The 20,190-nt window shown below is 32.4% G+C and overlaps 1 protein-coding gene across 30 annotated transcripts in view; it reads left to right on the top strand.

Annotated features, from left to right (window-relative positions):
- TRDN (triadin) overlaps nucleotides 1–20,190 on the top strand; it is a 410,920-nt gene that overhangs the window by 358,848 nt on the left and 31,882 nt on the right. For 24 of the 30 annotated variants that reach the window (XM_077999343.1, XM_077999340.1, XM_077999352.1 and 21 more), the window contains 7 exons: nucleotides 73–117; nucleotides 2,168–2,188; nucleotides 6,835–6,861; nucleotides 7,607–7,645; nucleotides 11,392–11,427; nucleotides 12,178–12,222; nucleotides 14,862–14,885. In XM_077999343.1, the coding sequence (XP_077855469.1) occupies nucleotides 73–117; nucleotides 2,168–2,188; nucleotides 6,835–6,861; nucleotides 7,607–7,645; nucleotides 11,392–11,427; nucleotides 12,178–12,222; nucleotides 14,862–14,885 (237 nt within the window). Of the gene's footprint in view, nucleotides 1–72; nucleotides 118–2,167; nucleotides 2,189–6,834; nucleotides 6,862–7,606; nucleotides 7,646–11,391; nucleotides 11,428–12,177; nucleotides 12,223–14,861; nucleotides 14,886–20,190 lie in introns of those variants that run through there. The other 6 variants (XM_077999342.1, XM_077999336.1, XM_077999338.1 and 3 more) reach the window with 2 other exon arrangements.

Genomic DNA, 20,190 nt, shown 5'->3' with positions numbered 1-20,190 from the left:
GCAAATATGTAAATAAGAAATATTTGCTGAAGAATCCACAGATTGCCAGTGAAATTTGATTTCTTTCTCTAGAAAAAGCTGAACATCAAGAAAGAGAACCTCCGTCTATAAAAACAGGTGTTTTACCATTTTTGGTTTATATTCTGTCTTAGGTTCACTGATTTTATTATATTCAAAAATTAAAGTAATGCATACAAGTGATTTTCACTGTGTTTCCTGGTAATGTGTGGTCCTGTGGTTTTGTAGTATAATCTAGTTTATCTGACCTAAGGGCAATATTGTTGTCAATCAAACATGGATTGCCAAATATGCAATTATGATAAGTAAAATTAACAAATTAGATTTGCTTTCATGATTCACAAGGTCCTTCCAAAATATTCAATATTTCACTGTTGTCAATATTAATATAATTTATCATACTAATGAAGTTGATTAACTGTTGATAATTTTAAAATATCCTATCAAATTACATAGGTTAAATTTCACAAATTGTGAATTTCAGCTTGATATATCCTCTTAAAAGAGAAGTTACCCTATTCTAAAAGTTAGCTTAATTCTTTTAAAATGTCATTCAGTTTTTATAATATGTAACACTTCATATGGTTCAAACACTGAGGCACATAGGAAGTTAACTGCAAAAATCTCTCTCTCTTTTTTTAAATTCTACCAGTTCTCATTTCAAAAATATCTGATAATTTCCATAGGTAATCACTGTTATTTCTTAATGTATCCTTCTAGCATTATCTATCTACCTGTACAAATATATATATATATATGCCTCTTTTGTTTTTCTTACACAAATATTGACATGTTATAAATTATCCTGTCACTAGCTTTTTCTATATCAGAATATATCTTGAAGCTTTTTTTTATATCAGCACATAAAATATTTTATAAAAACACTATTTTATTGTGTATTTGTACATAGTTTACTTAATTAGACTCTAACTGACATATGTTAAAGTTGTTTTAAAGATCTCCCTTAATTTAATTAACAATATGTCTAGTTTTTTTATTTTTATGGGAAAAATTCTTTAAAGTAGAATTTTTTTTTTAGTAATAGGGTATATTAAATGTAATTTGTATAGATATTCCTAATTGCTTTCTACAAAAATGTATCAATTTGTATTCCCTCCATTAACAGTTAACATACTAGTTATTTGACTTAATTTTAGATGATTCAAAACTGCAATCATAGCTAAATCTTTTCTACTTTTTATGAAGAAATAGAACTTTAGATATAAGATGACACAGTTAATGCTTTTAGTTAATATATTTTAGGCCAGGCGCGGTGGCTCAAGCCTGTAATCCCAGCACTTTGGGAGGCCGAGACGGGCGGATCACGAGGTCAGGAGATCAAGACCATCCTGGCTAACACGGTGAAACCCCGCCTCTACTAAAAAATACAAAAAACTAGCCGGGCGAGGTTGCGGGCGCCTGTAGTCCCAGCTACTCGGGAGGCTGAGGCAGGAGAATGGCGTGAACCCGGGAGGCGGAGCTTGCAGTGAGCCGAGATGGTGCCACTGAACTCCAGCCTGGGTGACAGAGCGAGACTCCGTCTCAAAAAAAAAAAAAAAAAAAAATATATATATATATATATACACACACACACACACACATATATATATATATATATATATTAGAACACGTGTTATATTGGAAAAAAATAGAATGTCTTTATGATTTTTTTTACCTACCACCGATTCATTCTTGAGATTTTATAAAAGAGCCTTATTGTTCAACATACTGGATTGGGAGAGTTGGTATAAATTAACATTAATAATTAATATTGTGAGTATAAATTAATATTAATATGTATTCTAAAAGGACTGTGGTAGAATATGTATTTTATGTCATTTCAGAAACAGTAAGAAGTTGAGATTTTTGTGAGCATTCATTAATATTGTATCAAATCAAATATGAGATTTACAGGAATAAAAAAAGAGACCAAGAAAGATTCCACACTTTCAGGCTTTACTGTTCTGTGGGAAACTCATTGGGAGAATGATTTAAAAATTACTAAAAATGCATTCCCTACTGTTCATTGTTGTTATATTTAGTCTTATTTTTACTGTAAAAAGCAAAAATAGGAAATATAAAGGGCTGATATATCGCCCATAGATAGAAAATTATCACTGATTTTCTTTTGTTATTTTTTCCTTTTTAGACAAACCAAAACCAACTCCAAGTAAGTGTACCATTTTAGAATTTTAAGAATGTCCTATTTCATTGTCTTAATTTCACAATTTCTTTGAGTTATGTATGAAGTTTAAAATGTATGGTGTGTTTGTTAATGTAATAGCCATTATACTATTATCATATAAGTGAGTCTGGTTGACAAAGGATATTGTGTGTACAGGCATACCTTGGAGACAAAAAGCACAACCAAAGGAAAATGGGGAGAGCAAGAAGCCATAGACCAATAAGCACATGAAGAGATGTTTAGTTACTCAAAAAATGCAATTCAAGGAAAATTAGATGTCATTGTACTGGCATAACTCAGGGATATTGCAGGTTTCATTCAGACCACCACAATAAATCACACAATTTTTAGTTTTCTCAGTGCACAGAAAAGTTATGTTTACACTATAGTCCATTAAGTGTGCAAGAGGATTATGACTAAAAAATGTACATAGCTTAATTTAAAAGTATTTTGCTGCTTATAATGTTAGTGATCATCTGAACCTTCAGCAAGTTGTAATACTTTTAGTGGTGAAAGGTATTGTCTCGATGTTGATGGGTGCTGACTGATGAAGGTGGTGGCTTCTGAAGGTTAGGGTAGTTGTGGTAATTTCTGAAAATAAGACAACAATAAAGTTTGGCACATTGACTCTTTCACAAAAGATTTCTCTGTAGTTCGTATGGGTATTTGACAGTATTTTACTCACAGTAGAACTTCTTTCAAAATTGGAGTCAATTATCTCAACCTTGGCTTCTGCTTTATCAGCTAAGTTTATGGAATATTCTAAATCCTTTGTTGTGATTTTGACGATGTTCACAACATCTTCACCAGGAGTAGTTTCCATCCCAAGTATCAACTTTCTTTTCTCATCCATGAGAAATAACTCCTCATCTGTTCAAGTTTGATCATGAAATTGAAGCAATTCAGTCACCACTTGTAATTCTTTTGTTGCTTCCACCACATCTGCAGTTACTTCTACTGAATCCTTGAACCTCTCAAAGTCATTCATAAGAGTTGGAATCAATTTCTTTCAAACTGCTATTGGTACTGACATTTGGACTCCCTCACATGAGTCAAAAATGTTCTTAATGGCATCTAGAGAGGTGATTCCTTTCCAGAAGACTTTCAATTTACTTTGCACAGATTCATTAGATGACTCACTATATATGACACCTACAGCCATATGAAATGTATTTATTAAGTAATAAGACTTGAATGTCAAAATTACTCCTTGGTCCCATGGGCTACAGAACGGATGTTGTGTTCACAGGCATGAAAACAATATTAATCTCCTTGTACAGCTCCATTAGAGCTCTTGATTGACCAGGTGAATTGTCAATGAGCCATAATATTTGAAAGGAATCTTTTTTCTTAGCATTAGGTCTCAACAATGGGCTTAAAACTGTCCATAAATCATTCTGTAAACGGATGTGCTGTCATCTAGATTTTGTTATTCCAGTGATAGACCATAGGCAGAGTAGATTTAGCATAATTCTTAAAGGACCTAGAATTTTCAGAATGGTCAATCAGCATTGGCTTCAACTTCAAGTCACCAGCTTCATTAACCTCCAACAAGAGAGTCAGTCTGTCTTTTGAAGATTTGAAGTCAGATACTGACTTTTCTCTCTAGCTGTGAAAATTCTAGGTGACATTTTCTTTCAATAAAAGGCTATTTGTTAAGTTGTTTTTGTTCTTTTAAAGAGAGGGTCTCACTCTGTCACCAGGTTGGAGTACAGTGGGGGATCATAGCTCACTACAGCCTCAAATTCCTGGGCTCAAGTGATCTTCCCTAGAAGGCTATTTTGTCTACCTTGAAAGCTTATTGTTTATTGTAGCCACCTTGGTCAATTATCTTAGCTAGATCTGGATAACTTTCTGCAGCTTCTAAATCAGCATTTGCTGTTTCACCTTGCACTTTTACGTTATGCAGGTGGCTTCATTCCTTAAATTTCATGAACCAACCTCTGCTAGCTTCCAACTTACCTTCTGCAGCTTCCTCACGTCTCTCAGCCTTCATAGAATTGAAGAGAGTTAGGGCCTTGCTATAGATTAGGTTTTGGCTTAAGGGAAGGTTGTAGCTGCTTTGATCTTCTATTCAGCCCACTAAAACTTTCTTTGTCTCAGCAATAAGGCTGTTTCCCTGTATTAGCATTTATGTCTTCACTGGAGTAACATTTAATTTCCTTCAGGAACATTTTCTTTGCATTCACAACTTGGCTAACTCTTTGGTACGTGAGGCCTCACTTTTAGCCTATCCCAGCTTTCAACATGCCTTTCTCACTAAACTTAATCATTTCTAGTTTTCGGTTTAAAGTGAGTGATGTGCAAGTCTTTCTTTCTTGTCAATACTTAAGAGGCCATTTTAGGTTCCTAACTGGTCTAATTTCAAAGCTATTGACTCTCAGGAAACAGAGAGGACTAAAGGAAAGTGAGAGGGACTGGTGAATGGCAGTCTGAATACACACATTCATTAAGTTTTACCACCTTATATGGGTGTGGTGTGTGGCACACCAAAACAATTACAATAGTAACATCAAAAATCACTGATCACAGACAACCATAACAGATATAATAATAATGAAAAATTTGAAATATTGTGAGAATCACCAAAATGAGACACGGAAATGAGAAGGAAGCAAACACCATTGGAAAAATTACACCAATAGGCTTAATCATATGGGGTTGCCACAAACTTTTAACTTGTAAAAAATGTGATACCTGAGAATTGCAATTAAGTGAAGCACAATAAAATGAGTATGCTTGTATTCCACTCATTAATCCTTGAACATGTATTTATTGAGCACATATTAGGTATATGACACTGGACCAGGACGTATGAGGGAATGCTTATCTTGTTTTCTGTTGATGTACCTGGTTTGCTAACACATTCACCATGATAATTAATACCTGTGCAAAAAAAACAAAACAAAACAACAATAAAAAAACCCCAGTAATTGTATCTCTCTCTTGTCTACTTTCAATTGTTTGTTTAGACGTATTGAATAAACACAGTATGAAGAACCCTTTAACAGTTATTATGTGGGTTAAGAAAAATTAAGAGCACATATGTCCTCAATTTATTTAATTTTAACACATTAGCTTTTTATTTTCTAATTTTTTTAAAGCCCTGAGGTACATTTTATTTTGTAATTCAAAATCACTGGGGTTTCCTGGACGTTTTAATCAATAATAAAAATGCCATAGTAAACAATAAAACTGTTTATTTAATCCTATTAGAATACTCAGACTGTAACCTGGATTAAAAATTGAGTACTTCAATCCAAAGTGTATCTGGATGTTGTATTTATATGTTTTGATACCCAGAACTAACCTGTCTTCTGGACAACACATGACAGATTCCTTAATAATGCAGCTACAGTTTACTTCATAATGGATTCAATGCCAATTTTAAACATTAAGTACAGCCTTGAGGCTGGAGAAATTCTCTAGTATAGTTTGTATTATTGCTACTAATGTGAATACTGGTACCAAAATTAAGGGTTGAAAACCAAAACTAGAATGCTAATATGAAACATCATTATAAAGCCATTTAAAAATACTATATTTTTATGTAATATTATGTATTGTATACCTTCACTGTTTAAAAATATTTTTTTTTTGAATTTTGAAAATAGCTACCCAAAATAGTTATGTAAGACTGATAAAACTGATATCACATTTATAGAAAACATTGACATTTTACGAGAGATATTTCTTAAACTATCAGAGAATTTTTATTTTCTGGAAATGTTATTATTTGAAATTATTTGTGATACAAAGTTTTTAAAAAAACACTTGCCAGGTTATACTTAGAAATATTAATCTGTAAATTTACTGAAGGAACAAGAAGAAAGCATGGTTCTGTATGAGCATAGGCAAAAGGCAAATATAATTTTATGTCTTCTATCACTTATCAGACTGTAATCAACATGAACTGAGTTTGTTTTTGTTATACTTTTAATCTCATCCCATGACCACACTCAACTGCATTTCTAACAGCATCTTATAAATGAAGCTGCTTTAATAAATATTACATGAATGAATATTTGCATACATCAATGAAGATTAAAAATTTATGTAACAGATTTATAATTTGTAATTAAGAAAACGAGCCATAGAATTTAGAATTCATTAATTATATCATGTATGTTTTTCAATTTTTTATATTTCATTTTATTTTATTTTTAACTTGATAGGTACTTAGAAGTTGATGTATTTATGGGTACATGAAATATTTTTATATAGGCAAGTAAATGGGGTATCCATCACATTAGCATTTATCATATTTTTTGTGTTACAAACATTCTAATATTTTAGTTATTTTAAAATGCACACTAAATTATTGTCGACTCTAATCATCCTGTTGTTCTATCAAGTACTAGATTTTATTTATTCTATCTAACCAATTCTATAATATTTAAATATACCATTTTAGATTAATTGAATATTTGTTCTATTTTTAAAATAGATGTCTAGTTACAGTTATCAGAAATATTAAGCATTAGTACATTTTCTTGCCATTTTGAGTATATGTGCCTATTGTAATTTGGGAGGAAATATCAGAAGATAAGTTTCAATTGTCTGCTACTGAATAAAAACCTATACTTTTTCTTTTATTTTTTTTCCTTTATTTCTACATTTTTTTTTTAAAGGAGCAACATCAGAAGTCACAGAATCAGGTAAATATTTACTTTTTCAGAGGAGATAAGATAGAGTTGTTGAAACGGTATGTAAATTTAAGTTTCTAGCTGTGCAACATTTAGAAAATCCCTTAGCTCCTCAAATTCCAGATATTCTGTTCTACAGAACAGCATAATGACTTCCCTACAGGCTTGTTATAAGGAGTAAATGATGCAATATGTCCATTTTTACCACATACAAACTTATAAGTCACCGATTAAATAGTGTTTTTCTTCTCACTTTTGTCTAAAAGGTGTAGCAAGAAAATTATCAATTTACCAAGACTGCTTTGAAAACTGGATCCATATTTTGCTTAGAAATATTATGTTACATTTTTATTGCTTTAATTCATTAGTTTACTTATGAATCCATCATGCCAGGCAAATTCTTATTTCCTAAAGGTAAAAATTTAACATGTAGTTGTTTTTCCTGTTGTTTCTAGTTTAAACTTTTAACAAAGGCATGGCTTATTCTAGCTTCTCCCTTCAAAGCATAAAAGAAAAGGGGAGGAGGTGGGCAAGAGGGTCATACCTGTAAGTAAACCGAGCTACTCAGGAGGGTGAGGAGGGAGGATCCCTTGAGCCCAGGAATTTGAGGGTATATAGAAAGACTCTGTCTCAAAAAATGAAGAAGAGGAATAGGAGGAGGAAAAAAAGAAATAGGAGGAGGAAAAGGAGGAGGAAGAAAGTCATGTTTTTTAAAATGATGATTTCTTGTTTTTTTTTTTTTTTCTTTCCCCCCTAGGGAAGAAGAAAACTGAAATATCTGAAAAAGAAAGTAAAGGTAAAGATGACATTTTAAGATATATGCATCAAAGTAGCCACATAAACAGGAACAAAAATACAAAATTATACAGATTACATGATTTAAAAACAGTTGATGAAAATGAAGACACTGATTTTATAGCACATATCATAATTATAGTTCATCATGCAAAACATATAGGGATTGCATTTTTATTAAATATCTAAAAGGATCAGGAATGTAAAGCCGAAAGCAGGCTCTACCTGTTACTACTAAATTAAAGCTACAGACTTCTTTTCATATTACTACTGAACTGTGAAAACTGCCTACACAAAATTCAATTCCTCACCTTAAGAAGACTTGTTAATAAATATATTACTCTGATACAGAGAAAGTGGGAAAGATATAAAATCAATACCCTAACATCACAATGAAAAGAACTACAGAAGCAAGAGCAAACAAATTCAAAAGCTAGCAGAAGACAATAAATAACTAAGATTAGAGCAGAACTGAAGGAGTGAGAGACACAAAAAACCCTTAAAAAATCAGTGAATCCAAGAGCTGTTTTTTCTAAAAAGATTAACAAAATAGATAAACCATTAACCAGACTAATGAAGAATAAAAGAGAGAAGAATCAAATAGACACAATAAAAAATGATAAAGCAGATATCACCACTGATTCCACAGAAATACAAACTACCATCAGAGAATACTATAAACACCTCTACGTAAATAAACTAGAAAATCTAGAAGAAATGGAAAAATTTCTGGATACAAACACCCTCCCAGAACTGAACCAGAAGACGTCAAATCCCTGAATAGAACAATAACAAGTTCTGAAATTGAGGCAGTAATTAATAGCCTACCAACCAACCAAAAAAAAAATCCCAGGACCAGACAGATTTACAGACAAATTCTACGTTCCACTAGAGGTACAAAGAGGAGCAGGTACCATTCCTTCTAAAATGATTTCAAACAATACAAAAAGAGGGACTCCTCTCTAACTCATTTTATGAGGCCAGCACCATCCTGATACCAAAACCTGGCAAAGACATAAAAAAAAAAAAGAAAATATCAGGCCAATATTCCTGATGACCATTGATGCGAAAATCCTCAATAAAATACTGACAATACGAATCTAGCAGCACATTAAACAGTTTATCCACCACAATCAAGTCAGCTTCATCCCTGGGATGCAAGGCTGGTTCAACATACACATATCAATAAATGTAATCAATTACATAAACAGAACCAATGACAAAAAACACATGATTATTTCAATAGTACAGAAAAGGCCTTTGCCAAAATCCAACATCTCTTCATGCTAAAAACACTCAATAAACTAGGTATTGATGGAATTTTTATCAAAATAATAAGAGCTTCTTGTGACAAACCCACATCCAATAGCATACTGAATGGGAAAAAGCTGGAAGCATTCCCTTTGAAACCCTACAAAAGACAAGGCTGCCCTCTCTCACCACTCCTATTTGACATAGTATTGGAAGCTCCGGCCAGAGCAATCAGGCAAGAGAAAGAAATAAAAGTATTGAAATAGGAAGAGAGGAAGTCAAATTGTCACTGTTTGCAGATGACATGATTGTATATTTAGAAAATCCCATCGTCACAGCCCCAAAACTCCTTGAGCTGATAAGCAACTTCAGCAAAGTCTCAGGATACAAACTCAATGTGCAAAATTCACAAGCAATGCTATACACCAATAATAGACAAACAGAGAGCCAAATCATGAGTGAACTCCCATTCACAATTGCCACAAAGAGGATAAAATACCTAGCAATACAACTTACAAGGGATGCGAAGGACCTTTTCAATGAAAACTACAAAACACTGCTCAAGGAAATGAGAGAGGACACAAACAAATGGAAAAACATTCCATGCTCATGGATAGGTAGAATCAATATCGTGAAGATGGCCATACTGCTTAAAGTAATTTACAGATTCAATGCTATTGCCATACAGCTACCATTTACTTTCTTCACAGAATTAGAAAAAAAAAATACTTTAAATTTCATATGGAACCAAAAAAGAGTCTACATACCCAAGACAATCCTAAGCAAAAACAACAAAGCTGGAGGCATCACACTATCTGACTTCAAACCATATTATAAGGCTACAGGAACCAAAACAGCATGGTTCTGGTACCAAAACAGAAATATAGACCAATGAGAACAGAGGCCTCAGAAATAACAGCACACATCTACAACCATCTGATCTTTGACAAACTTGACAAAAACAAGCAATGGGGAAAGTGAGAATTCACTGTTTAATAAATGGTGTTGGGAAAATTGGTTTGCCATATGCAGAAAACAGAAACTGGACACCTTCCTTATGCCTTATACAAAAATTAACTCAAGATGCATTAAAGATTTAAATGTGCTGCACGTGGTTGCTCATGCTTGTAATCCCAGCACTTTGGGAGGCTGAGGTGGGCGGATCATGAGGTCAAGAGATCGAGACCATTCTGGCCAACGTGGTGAAACTCTGTCTCTACTAAAAATACAAAAAGTAGCCTGGTGTGGTGGCACATGCCAGTGGTCCAGCTACTTGGGAGGCTGAGGCAGGAGAATCGCTTGAACCTGAGAGGCGGAGGTTACAGTGAGCCAAGATCGTGCCACTGCACTCTAGCTTGGTGCCAGAGTGAGACTTTGTCAAAAATAAATAAATAAATAAAAATAAAATAAAACGGAAAACAAAGAAAAAGATTTAAATGTAAGACCTAAAACCATAAAAACCCTAGAAGAAAACCTAGGGAATACCATTCAGGACATAGGCATGGGCAAAGACTTCATGACTAAAACACCTAAAGCATTTGCAACAAAAGCCAAAATTGACAAATGGTATCTAATTAAATTAAAGAGCTTCTGCACAGCAAAAGGAACTATCATTAGAGTGAACAGGCAACCTACAGAATGGGTGAAAAATTTTGCAATCTATTTATATGACAAAGGAATAATATCTGGAATCTAAAAGGAACTTGAAGAAATTGACAAGAAAAAAATACAGAACCCCATCAAAAAGTGGACGAAGGATATGAACAGACACTTCTCAAAAGAAGGCAAACATATTAAAAAAAGTTCATCATCACCAGTCATTAGAGAAATGCAAATCAAAACCACAATGACATACCATCTCACACCAGTTAGAATGGTAATCATTAGAAAGCCAGAAAACAACAGATGCTGGAGATGATGTGGAGAAATAGGAATACTTTTACAATGTTGGTGGGAGTGTAAATTAGTTCAACCATTGCGGAAGACAGTATGGCAATTCCTCAAAGATCTAGAACCAGAAATAGCATGTGACCGATACTTGGAAGCAACCCACACGTCCATCAGTGATAGGCTGAATAAAGAAAATTGGCACATATACACCATGGAATACTATGCAGCCATAAAAAAGAATGAGTTCATGTCCTTTGTAGGGACATGGGTGAAGCTGGAAACCATCATTCTCAGCAAACTAACACCGGAACTGAAAACCAAACACCGCATGTTCTCACTCATAAGTGGGAGTTGAGCAATGAGAACATATGGGCACAGGGAGGGGAACATCACACCCTGGGGCCTCTCTGGGAGTGGGGGTTAAGGGAAGGAATAGCATTAGGAGAAATACTTAATGTAGATGACGATTGATAGGTGCAGCAAACCACCATGACACATGTATACCTATGTAACAAACCTGCAAGTTCTGCACATGTATCCCAGAACTTAAAGTATAATTAAAAATAAATAAGTAAATAAATTACCATTACTATTTCTTCTACACAGAAAAAGCAGACATGAAGCATCTCAAAGAAGAAAAAGGTAATTTTTTAAAAGAATAAAAAAATAGAATGCAAAGCCCAGAAGCTAAAATATTTTAAGTCAAAATGTATTTATACCATATGAAAAAAAAAAAAAACTTTTAAAAATGTATGTGATGAGTGCTAGCATGAGTAAGAGAAGAAATGTGGTAAGTAATTGGTGGATATCTAGTAACAGCAGTGTCAAAGAAGCAATGGATGTAAGTCAACCCACGCAAATAAGCATTGATTTGTTCTGCCACTGATGAGCAAGGTATAAAACGAATTATAGTGCTGCCATTTTTCTTAGCATTGGGTTTATTTATTTAGAAAACTACACCATATAATATGACAATTACTGATTTGAGTGTAATTATCATAAAGCTTACAAAGGTCTTAATTACCAAAGAGATAGTTTGTTAGATCAGTAGGAAAGCATTCTTAGGCATATCAGAATTATTGTCAATGACAAAATAACTCATTTTGTTTATCTCCAAATCCAGTTAATCAGAATGACCCATTGTTCATAGATTCTAGTTAATTTTGTTCCTACATTCATGTTATACCTCTGTTTATAAAACAATGTCTAGTACTAACATTTATTTTTGTTAGGTACCAGTTAGATAGAAAAAATTTTTGAAAACCACCTTGAGAAAATGTTTATAACACTTAAATTATCTTCATTCTTTAAAGCTCAGCATTGATGTGAGACAATTTTTATGGAAATTTACTTTAAAAATTTAATTTTAATTTACATTTTCCTTATTAACAGTCTCAACAAGAAAAGAAAGTCTTCAGTTACACAATGTGACAAAAGGTAATCTTGAATTACATAAGTACTATGTTGGTATGAAAATATCTGAATTATTTTGTTGCTTAATATTAATATTAAATTATTTTGAAACAAAGAAATCTAAAAGATACAAACTTCTCTTAACAGCAGAGTAAGTGGACAGGTAGAAAATCTAGCAGAAGGCTTACATTTCAATAGAAAATAAGAAAATGTGAAGAAATCAGAACTATCAGCAACATTAACGTGAACAAAATATTCTGTTACACACCAGAAGAAAAAGTTCTCAATTACAAAAGACTTTTTTAGCATGAACAATGTCAAAAGTAATATGGTAGTAAAAATAAATATTACTGGGATTTATTTTCATCTATGATTAAATAACATACAGTTAAGATTATGAATTTTTTTTATTACTTATAAATTAGACCTTTAAATTAATTCAACCTAGACACAAAATAGGAAATGCCAGCATGCATAATGGAGACATGTGTTTCTTAAAAAGAGAATGATCTATTTTGCTGATATTATTATCATAAAACTATAAGGTTTATTCTAAATTATGTAGCCTTGGCAACATAATTTTAGGCAAATTCAATTACTTTAAAAAAGTGCTGTAAATTCTAAGTTGCTAGGTAAACATAGCATAACTAAGACAACTATTTCCATTCATAGCAAATACATAGATCTCTAGTAGGCGGAGAAAAAGCTTTGTTTTTCACTGACTCCCTTTTACTGCTCACTGTGGTACATATCCCTGAAATGACTAGATATATCTAGACATACCACTTACACATAAAATTATTAATGTATTCATAATTATCACTAATATTAAGAGGTAAAACTTTCAATACAAAGGAAAATTACATCTGTAGAATAATATAGGGGCACAATTTTTATATTGAAACATTCTTTTAAATATTGTTTAATATCCTTTGAGATAATCAGCCAGAATGATGAGAAAAGTAAATTAATTAGAAAAAGTATGGTTATACATTTTCCTATTATTAGTTTACTTAATCCTTAGGAAAGCCCAATTATCATGTCCAGTTTGAAGATGAGATAAGTGCAATGAAAGAAAATCTGACATATCAAGAGCATTTATATGGTACAGACAAGATTTGACTCCAAGTTTGTTATGTTTCCAAACACTATAATGGTTAAGGCCATCTATTGACACTTCAGTATTCTATTATGCTGCTGCAAATACAAGAGAAAGTTTTCTGCCAATCAGAGCAGCCCAAGGATAGAGTCTATCCCACTTTGCCCCCAAGGGAGTGATCTATTGGAGAGATGATTTGAGGAAACCTCTGTAACTCAGCTGTACAAGGGATTCAGACTTCTGATTCAGATTTCTTACTCTGTTCTGTGAATCTATCATTTTAAAGTCTTCATATTGTGATTACATACGAAAGCACAAGTCCAATGCAGAGATAATTGAGAGCAGGAATATTCTTATTCATTCCTTCATTTAACAGTTCATTATGTATCAGTGAAAGTCTATTTTTTCCCTAAATTTCTACCTTTCTAACCAATGCTAGTATTTTTAAAGAAAAAAATAATAACGTGTTAGTCTTAGTGAAATAGTTTTCCAAATTATTTACTTTATAATTTTATGCATGAACCATAGTACTCTAGTGATACAGAAAATATCTATCCAAGCTGAAAATGTTTTTAATAGGAATAATCTAATTTTAATAAAATTTTAATCCTGAGGTTTATGTTAGAAACTCTACAAATCTCACAATAAACCATGTAATACAGATTGCTTAAAAGTTATATATTCTAGCCTGGCTCTTTAAATGAGACTAATGTTAGAATGGACATGTTACTAGTCTTTTTCAAGAAGTTAGAATGTCTGCTCTAGTGTTTGGGATAATAATTTCACCTTAGTTATTTTGTCCTACATGCAGCTTAATAAGAAAGCACATTTCTTCGAAAAATAATAACCTCTCATTGAAATAAATAAATTATTATGAAAAAGTAAACTGACTTACTTTGCATGTTGTTTTTTAAGATTTATTTTATAGTCTGGTAATTATTTATCTTACTTGTTTTTTGAAAGAAAAATAATTCTAAATGATATATTTCATGAAGTCTGGGAATTTTAAAGAAAATATTTAGCTGTTACAAAATACAAAGTAATTTTATTCAAGTTAGGCATAATAATAGTTGAGCCAAAACTCTTAATTTTACAAAGATCCTGATTTTAGTAAGAGTATTTAAAAAGCATAAATATTTTGTGACACTTTGATGAATAGCTTTTGTGATAGCTGACATATTTTCTTAGATAAAATAGATTAACCAAGATATTCAAAGAATCAGCCAGGCATGGTAGCTCATACTTGTAATACCAGCTACTTGGGAGGCAGAGGGGGGAGGATTGCTTGAGCACAGAAATTTGAGGCTGCAGTGAGCTATGATTGTACTACTTCATTTCCCTTGGGCAACTGAGACCTCATCTCTAAATAAAAATTTTTTAAAATTAAAAATTATGATAAAACAAAGACTCATGTTGACAGGCAATAGAGGACTGTATTTCTTCATTCATTCTTAAATAATAAGCAAGAAACAAAATAATTAGATATTTTTATAAAGTCTACTGATTTATAATTTCCTTGCATTTTATCTCAGTTAAACAAAACTTATTTATATTCTCTTTTTAGCAGAAAAATCTGCAAGAGTATCAAGTAAGTACAGTTTGTATTAATGCCAAGTTCTCTTTGATATATGGTATCAATTTCAAGATGAAATTCATAAAATATTTCTATTTTTGATGTGTTCAGTTTTAGTTTATTCTAAACTAAATCCTCTGACAGGAATTTATTAGCTTTTATTGCTACTTATGTTGAAACTTAAAAAAAAGAACTATGCTATTTGAAATTACAACTTGTAACAGAAATGCCTTATTATTTTCTCCAGCCTGAAAATAAAAGTGATTTGCATTTAAATAAATAAATACTTTCAGTGATTAAAGTCAAGTGAAATAAAATAATTCTGTATCTGCCTTAAACTGTCAATCACTAGAAATTTGTTAAAGACCACATATGGTCGAAAAGTGATGCTTTTGCTGCTGTTTTCTAATGTTCATTAACCTAAATAAAATTGTATATCTGAGAAACTTAAATTGTAATTTAATTGTATAGTTATAATTTAACTGTAAACATAAATTGTAATATAATTGTATATCTAAGAAACCTAAATATAATTGTATATCTAAGAAAAACATCATAGTTAGGAATGGATGTATCTTCTATAGTATAAACCACAGCTCCCAGAATAGATTCTCTAGAATAGCAGGATCCAGGTACAGATAGAAATTCTCTGTATATAGGATATAACTGTAAATATTCTTACAAGCTCTTAAAATTCAAGGAAATAACAATTTATCCTTTTTTATTTCCATATTTATAAAAAAGTTATTCTAAATAAGTGCCACCCAACACAAATATAAAATGTGACATATATGTAATATTAATTTTCTAGTTGACACATTAAAAGACAAAAATAAATAAGTGAAAATAATTTTAGTAATATTTTATTTTATGTAACTTATTTTTTACACATATTATTTCAATATATAATCAATATAGAAATGTATTTATCCTCTACATTCATTTTTTGTATTGAGATTTTGAAATCTTATGTGTATTTTATACTTACAGCACATTTTATCTTGTGCTAGTCACATTTCAATTTCCCAAAGCCCCAGGTAGTCAGTGGCTACAGAATTGGATAGAGAAGGTCCAACTGAGTGCTTATACTGTACCTAATGCTAATATTGAAGACAATAAAAATGAATCATTAAAATATGATACTTACCACATATGTCATTCAAAGGTCTTTGATTTCAGGTGATCGTAGACTTGCCTCAGGAATTTAAAAAAGGAAATATATTGTAAGGACCCAAAATTGTCTCACTGATGGCAAGGGCAAAATGTGTAGATAAAAGCAAAGGCCCTTGGAAGCTACCCTATTCCACACCATTCCCCTACAGCCAAAGGTAATGAGAGCAGACTTCATAAATGAGGTAATGCCAAGATTTTTGCCTTGAAGAATGGTTAGGATTTGGTTAGCTGGAGAAAAGGATAGAAATGGCTAACAAAGAAAGACAGCATCAGAAGTATTGGTTGAAGTTGAGGGGTAGTGTTAGAAAGAAGTGGGAAGTAAGCACATTTAAGGTAAAACTGTCAGGTGGAGAACATGTAAGGCCAAAAGATTTTAGAATGTGCCGCCGAAAGCTATGGTTTACTTCCTCCCAGAGGGAAGTAAAAAGTCAAGGAATTATTGGGACACCTAACTTCATAGTAATAGCAGTTGTAGTAATAAGAGTAAGATTATGAGCAGTAACTGAAAAGGGAAAGATTTGAGAAAGAAAAATATATCATTTAAAATATATCATTTATAGGGACCATATTAAAATAAATGATCAGAGACATCATGGAATGATTCTGTTTAAAAGGTGGTTTTCTGAGTATGTGAAGCTTGTTTTCTCTATAGCACACATCACTGTTTTTATCATGCTTTTTAGGAGCCAGCATCAAAAAACTGCCTTAGGTATTTATAAAGAAGAGCATACTATATATATTTGAAACTAAACAAGTATCATTCTTTGTCTGAATCCTTTTACAGCATTATGTATATGTGTATTTTGTTAGCGTTGGTGGTAGGAGTGGGTTTTGGGGCTCAGAACTTTTTTTCAGTCATTTGTTTCTGTTTAACTAAAGGAGTTTCATGAAATAGCTGTGCTTTGTGGCCATCACTCTCTTCCCCTTGCATGTTCTAACTCCACTCTAGTGCCTGCACATCTTGTCTAGCAGGGACCAGGTCCTCTAACTTTTACAGCCATGAGCATGTCATGTCTTTTGTTTGTGTTCTTTTCAATTTTTTTAATCAGTGTTTGTAGTTTTCCTCACAGAGATCTTTCTCTTTCTTGATTGTATTTATTCCTGGGTATTTTTCTTATAGCTGTTATAAATGGGATTACCTTCTTGATTTCTTCTTCAGCTAGTTCATTATTGGTGTATGGAAATGCTACTCATTTTTATGTTGATTTTGTATTCTGCTATTTTACTGAATTTATTTATCAAATCTAGAAGTTATTTGGTGGAGTCTTTGGGGTTTTCTAAATGTAAGATCATATCATCAGCAAAGTGGAACAGTTTGAATTCTTTTCCAATGTGGATGCCTTTTATTTCTTTCTCTTGTTTGATTGTTCACTCGAACATTCTATTTATTTCTTTCTCTTGTCTTGATTATCTGGCTAGGACAGTCTATTCTTCCCCCTTTTGAAATCATCACGTCTATTATTTCTATCTTTACGTCCATGTGTACACATTGTTTAGCTCCCACTTATAAGTGAGAACACGTGATAAATTTGATTTTCTGTTTCAGAGTTATTTCACGTATTATGATGGGTTTCAACTCTATCCATGTTGCTGCAAAATACATGATTTTACTCTTTTTTATGGCTTTATAGTATTCTGTGGTATATAAATACTACATGTTCTTTATCTAATTATCCCTTAATGGGCACTTAGGTTGATTCCATGACTTTGCGATTGTGAATAGTGCTGCAATAAACATAGAAGTGCAGGTATCTTTTTAATTTAATTATTACTTTTCCTTTGGGTAGATATGCAGTAGTGGGATTGCTGGGTCAAATGTTAATTCTAATTTAGGTCTGTGAGAAATCTCCATAACGTTTACATAGGAACTGAACCAATTTACATTCCAACCAACAGTGTATAAGCCTTCCTTTTCTCCACATCTTCATCAATATCTTTTTTGTTGTTGTTGTTTTTTGGGTTTTTTTGTTTGTTTGTTTTTTTGTTTTTTTTTTACTTTTTCATAATAGACTTTCTGACTGGTGTAAGATGGTATCTTATTATGGTTTTAATTTCTGTCATAATTACTAATGCTCAGTATGTTTTCATATGTTTGTTGGATGCTTGTATGTATTCTTTTGTGAGATGTCTGTTCATTTGCCCTCTTTTCAAAGGGGTTGTCCTTTATTCTGTTGATGAGATGTATCAGGTTTATTGATTTTCACATGTTGAGCCATCGTTGCATCACTGGGATGAATCCTTCTTGGTCATGGTATATTATCTTTTCAATATGATATTAGATTCATTATGCTAGTATTTTGTTGAGGAATTTTGCATCTATATTCAACAGAGATACTCGCTGGGAGTTTTATTTTTTTGTATGTCCTTGTCTGGTTTGGGTATCAGGGTAATACTGACTTTGTGGATTGAGTTAGGGAGAGTTCTCTCCTCATTAATTTCTTGGAATAGTTTTAAAACTGGTATGAAGTTTTTCTTTTTATGTTTCATAGAATTTGACTGGAATTTTTTGGAATGACTGACTAAATTTTGCTACAGTTGATCTGTTCAGGTCTTATTTCTTCCTGATTCGATCTTGGTGAGTTTTATGTTTTCAGGAGTTTATCAGTATCCAATAGGTTTTCCAGTTACCTAGCATATAGTTGTGCATATAATTCTCTGATGATCTTTTGTATTTCTGTGGTATCTGTTGTACTGTCTCCTTTTTCCTCTGAGTTTATTTGGGTCTTATTTCTTTTTTTTTCTTTTTTTTCTTTTTATTATACTTTAAGTTCTCTTATATTTCTGCTCAGGCTAGCTAGCTGTTTTAATTTTATTATTTCAGTACACAATTTTATTGATCTTTTGTTTATTTTTATTTCAGTCTTTAATCTATCTTGAGTTAATTTTTGTATAAGCTGTAAGGAAGGGGTCCAGTTTCAGTTTTCTGCATATGGCTAGCCAGTTTTCCCAATACCATTTATTAAATAGGGAATCCTTTCCCTATTGTTTGTTTCTGTCAGATTTTTCAAAGAGCAGATGGTTGTAGATGTGTGGTGTTATTTCTGTGGCCTTTGTTCTGTTTCATTGGTCTATATATCTGTTTTGGTACCAGTATCATGCTGTTTTGTTTACTGTGGCTTTGTAATATAGTTTGAGGTCAGGTAACATGATGCCTCCTGCTTTGTTCCTTGTGCTGAGGATTGTCTTGACTATACAGGCTGTTTTCTGGTTCCATATGAAGTCTAAAGTAGTTTTTTTCTAATTCTGTGAAGAGAGTCAAAGGTAGCTTGACAGGAATAGCATTGAATCTATAAATTACTTACTTTGGGTAGCAGGGTCATTTTAATAATATTGATTCTTCCCCTCTGTGATCATGGAATGTTTTTCCATTGGTTTATTCCTCTCTTATTTTCTTAAGCAATGGTCTGTAGTTCTCCTTGAAGAGGTCCTTCACATTCCTTGTTAGTTGTATTCCTAGGTATTTTATTATCTTTGTTGCAGTTGTGAATGGGAGTTCACTCATGATGTCTCTCTGTCTATTATTGGTGTATAGGAATGCTTGTGATTTTTGCACATTGATTTTGTATACTGAGACTTTGCTGAAGTTGCTTATTAACTAATGGAGTTTTTGGGCTGAGACAATGGGGTTTTCTAAATATGTAATCATATCATCTGCAAATAGAGACAATTTGATTTCCTTTCTTCCTATTTCAATACCCTTTATTTCTTTCTTTTGCCTAATTGTCCTGGTCAGAACTTCCAATACTATGTCAAATAGGAGTGGTGAGAGAGGGCATCCTTGCTTCCAGCTGTTGCCCATTCGGTGTGCTATTGACTGTGGGTTTGTCATAAATAGCTCTTATTATTCTGAGATACATTCCATCAATACCTAGTTTATTGAGTGTTTTTAGCATGAGGGGGTGTTGAATTTAATCGAAGGACTTTTCTGCATTTATTGAGATAATCATGTGGTTTTTGTCATTGGTTCTGTTTATGTGATGGATTACGTTTATTGATTTGCACACATTGAACCAGCCTTGTACCCCAGGGATGAAGTCAACTTGATTGTGGTGGATAAGCTTTTTGATGTGCTGCTGGATTCGGTATGTCAGTATTTTGTTGAGAATTTGGCATCAATGTTCATCAGGAATATTGGCCTGAAATTTTC

The sequence above is a fragment of the Macaca mulatta genome, chromosome 4, assembly GCF_049350105.2.
Source record: "Macaca mulatta isolate MMU2019108-1 chromosome 4, T2T-MMU8v2.0, whole genome shotgun sequence".
NCBI lineage: Eukaryota > Metazoa > Chordata > Mammalia > Primates > Cercopithecidae > Macaca > Macaca mulatta.
The sequence above is the reverse complement of the archived record's forward strand: the minus strand, read 5'-3'. Positions and strand labels throughout refer to the sequence as shown.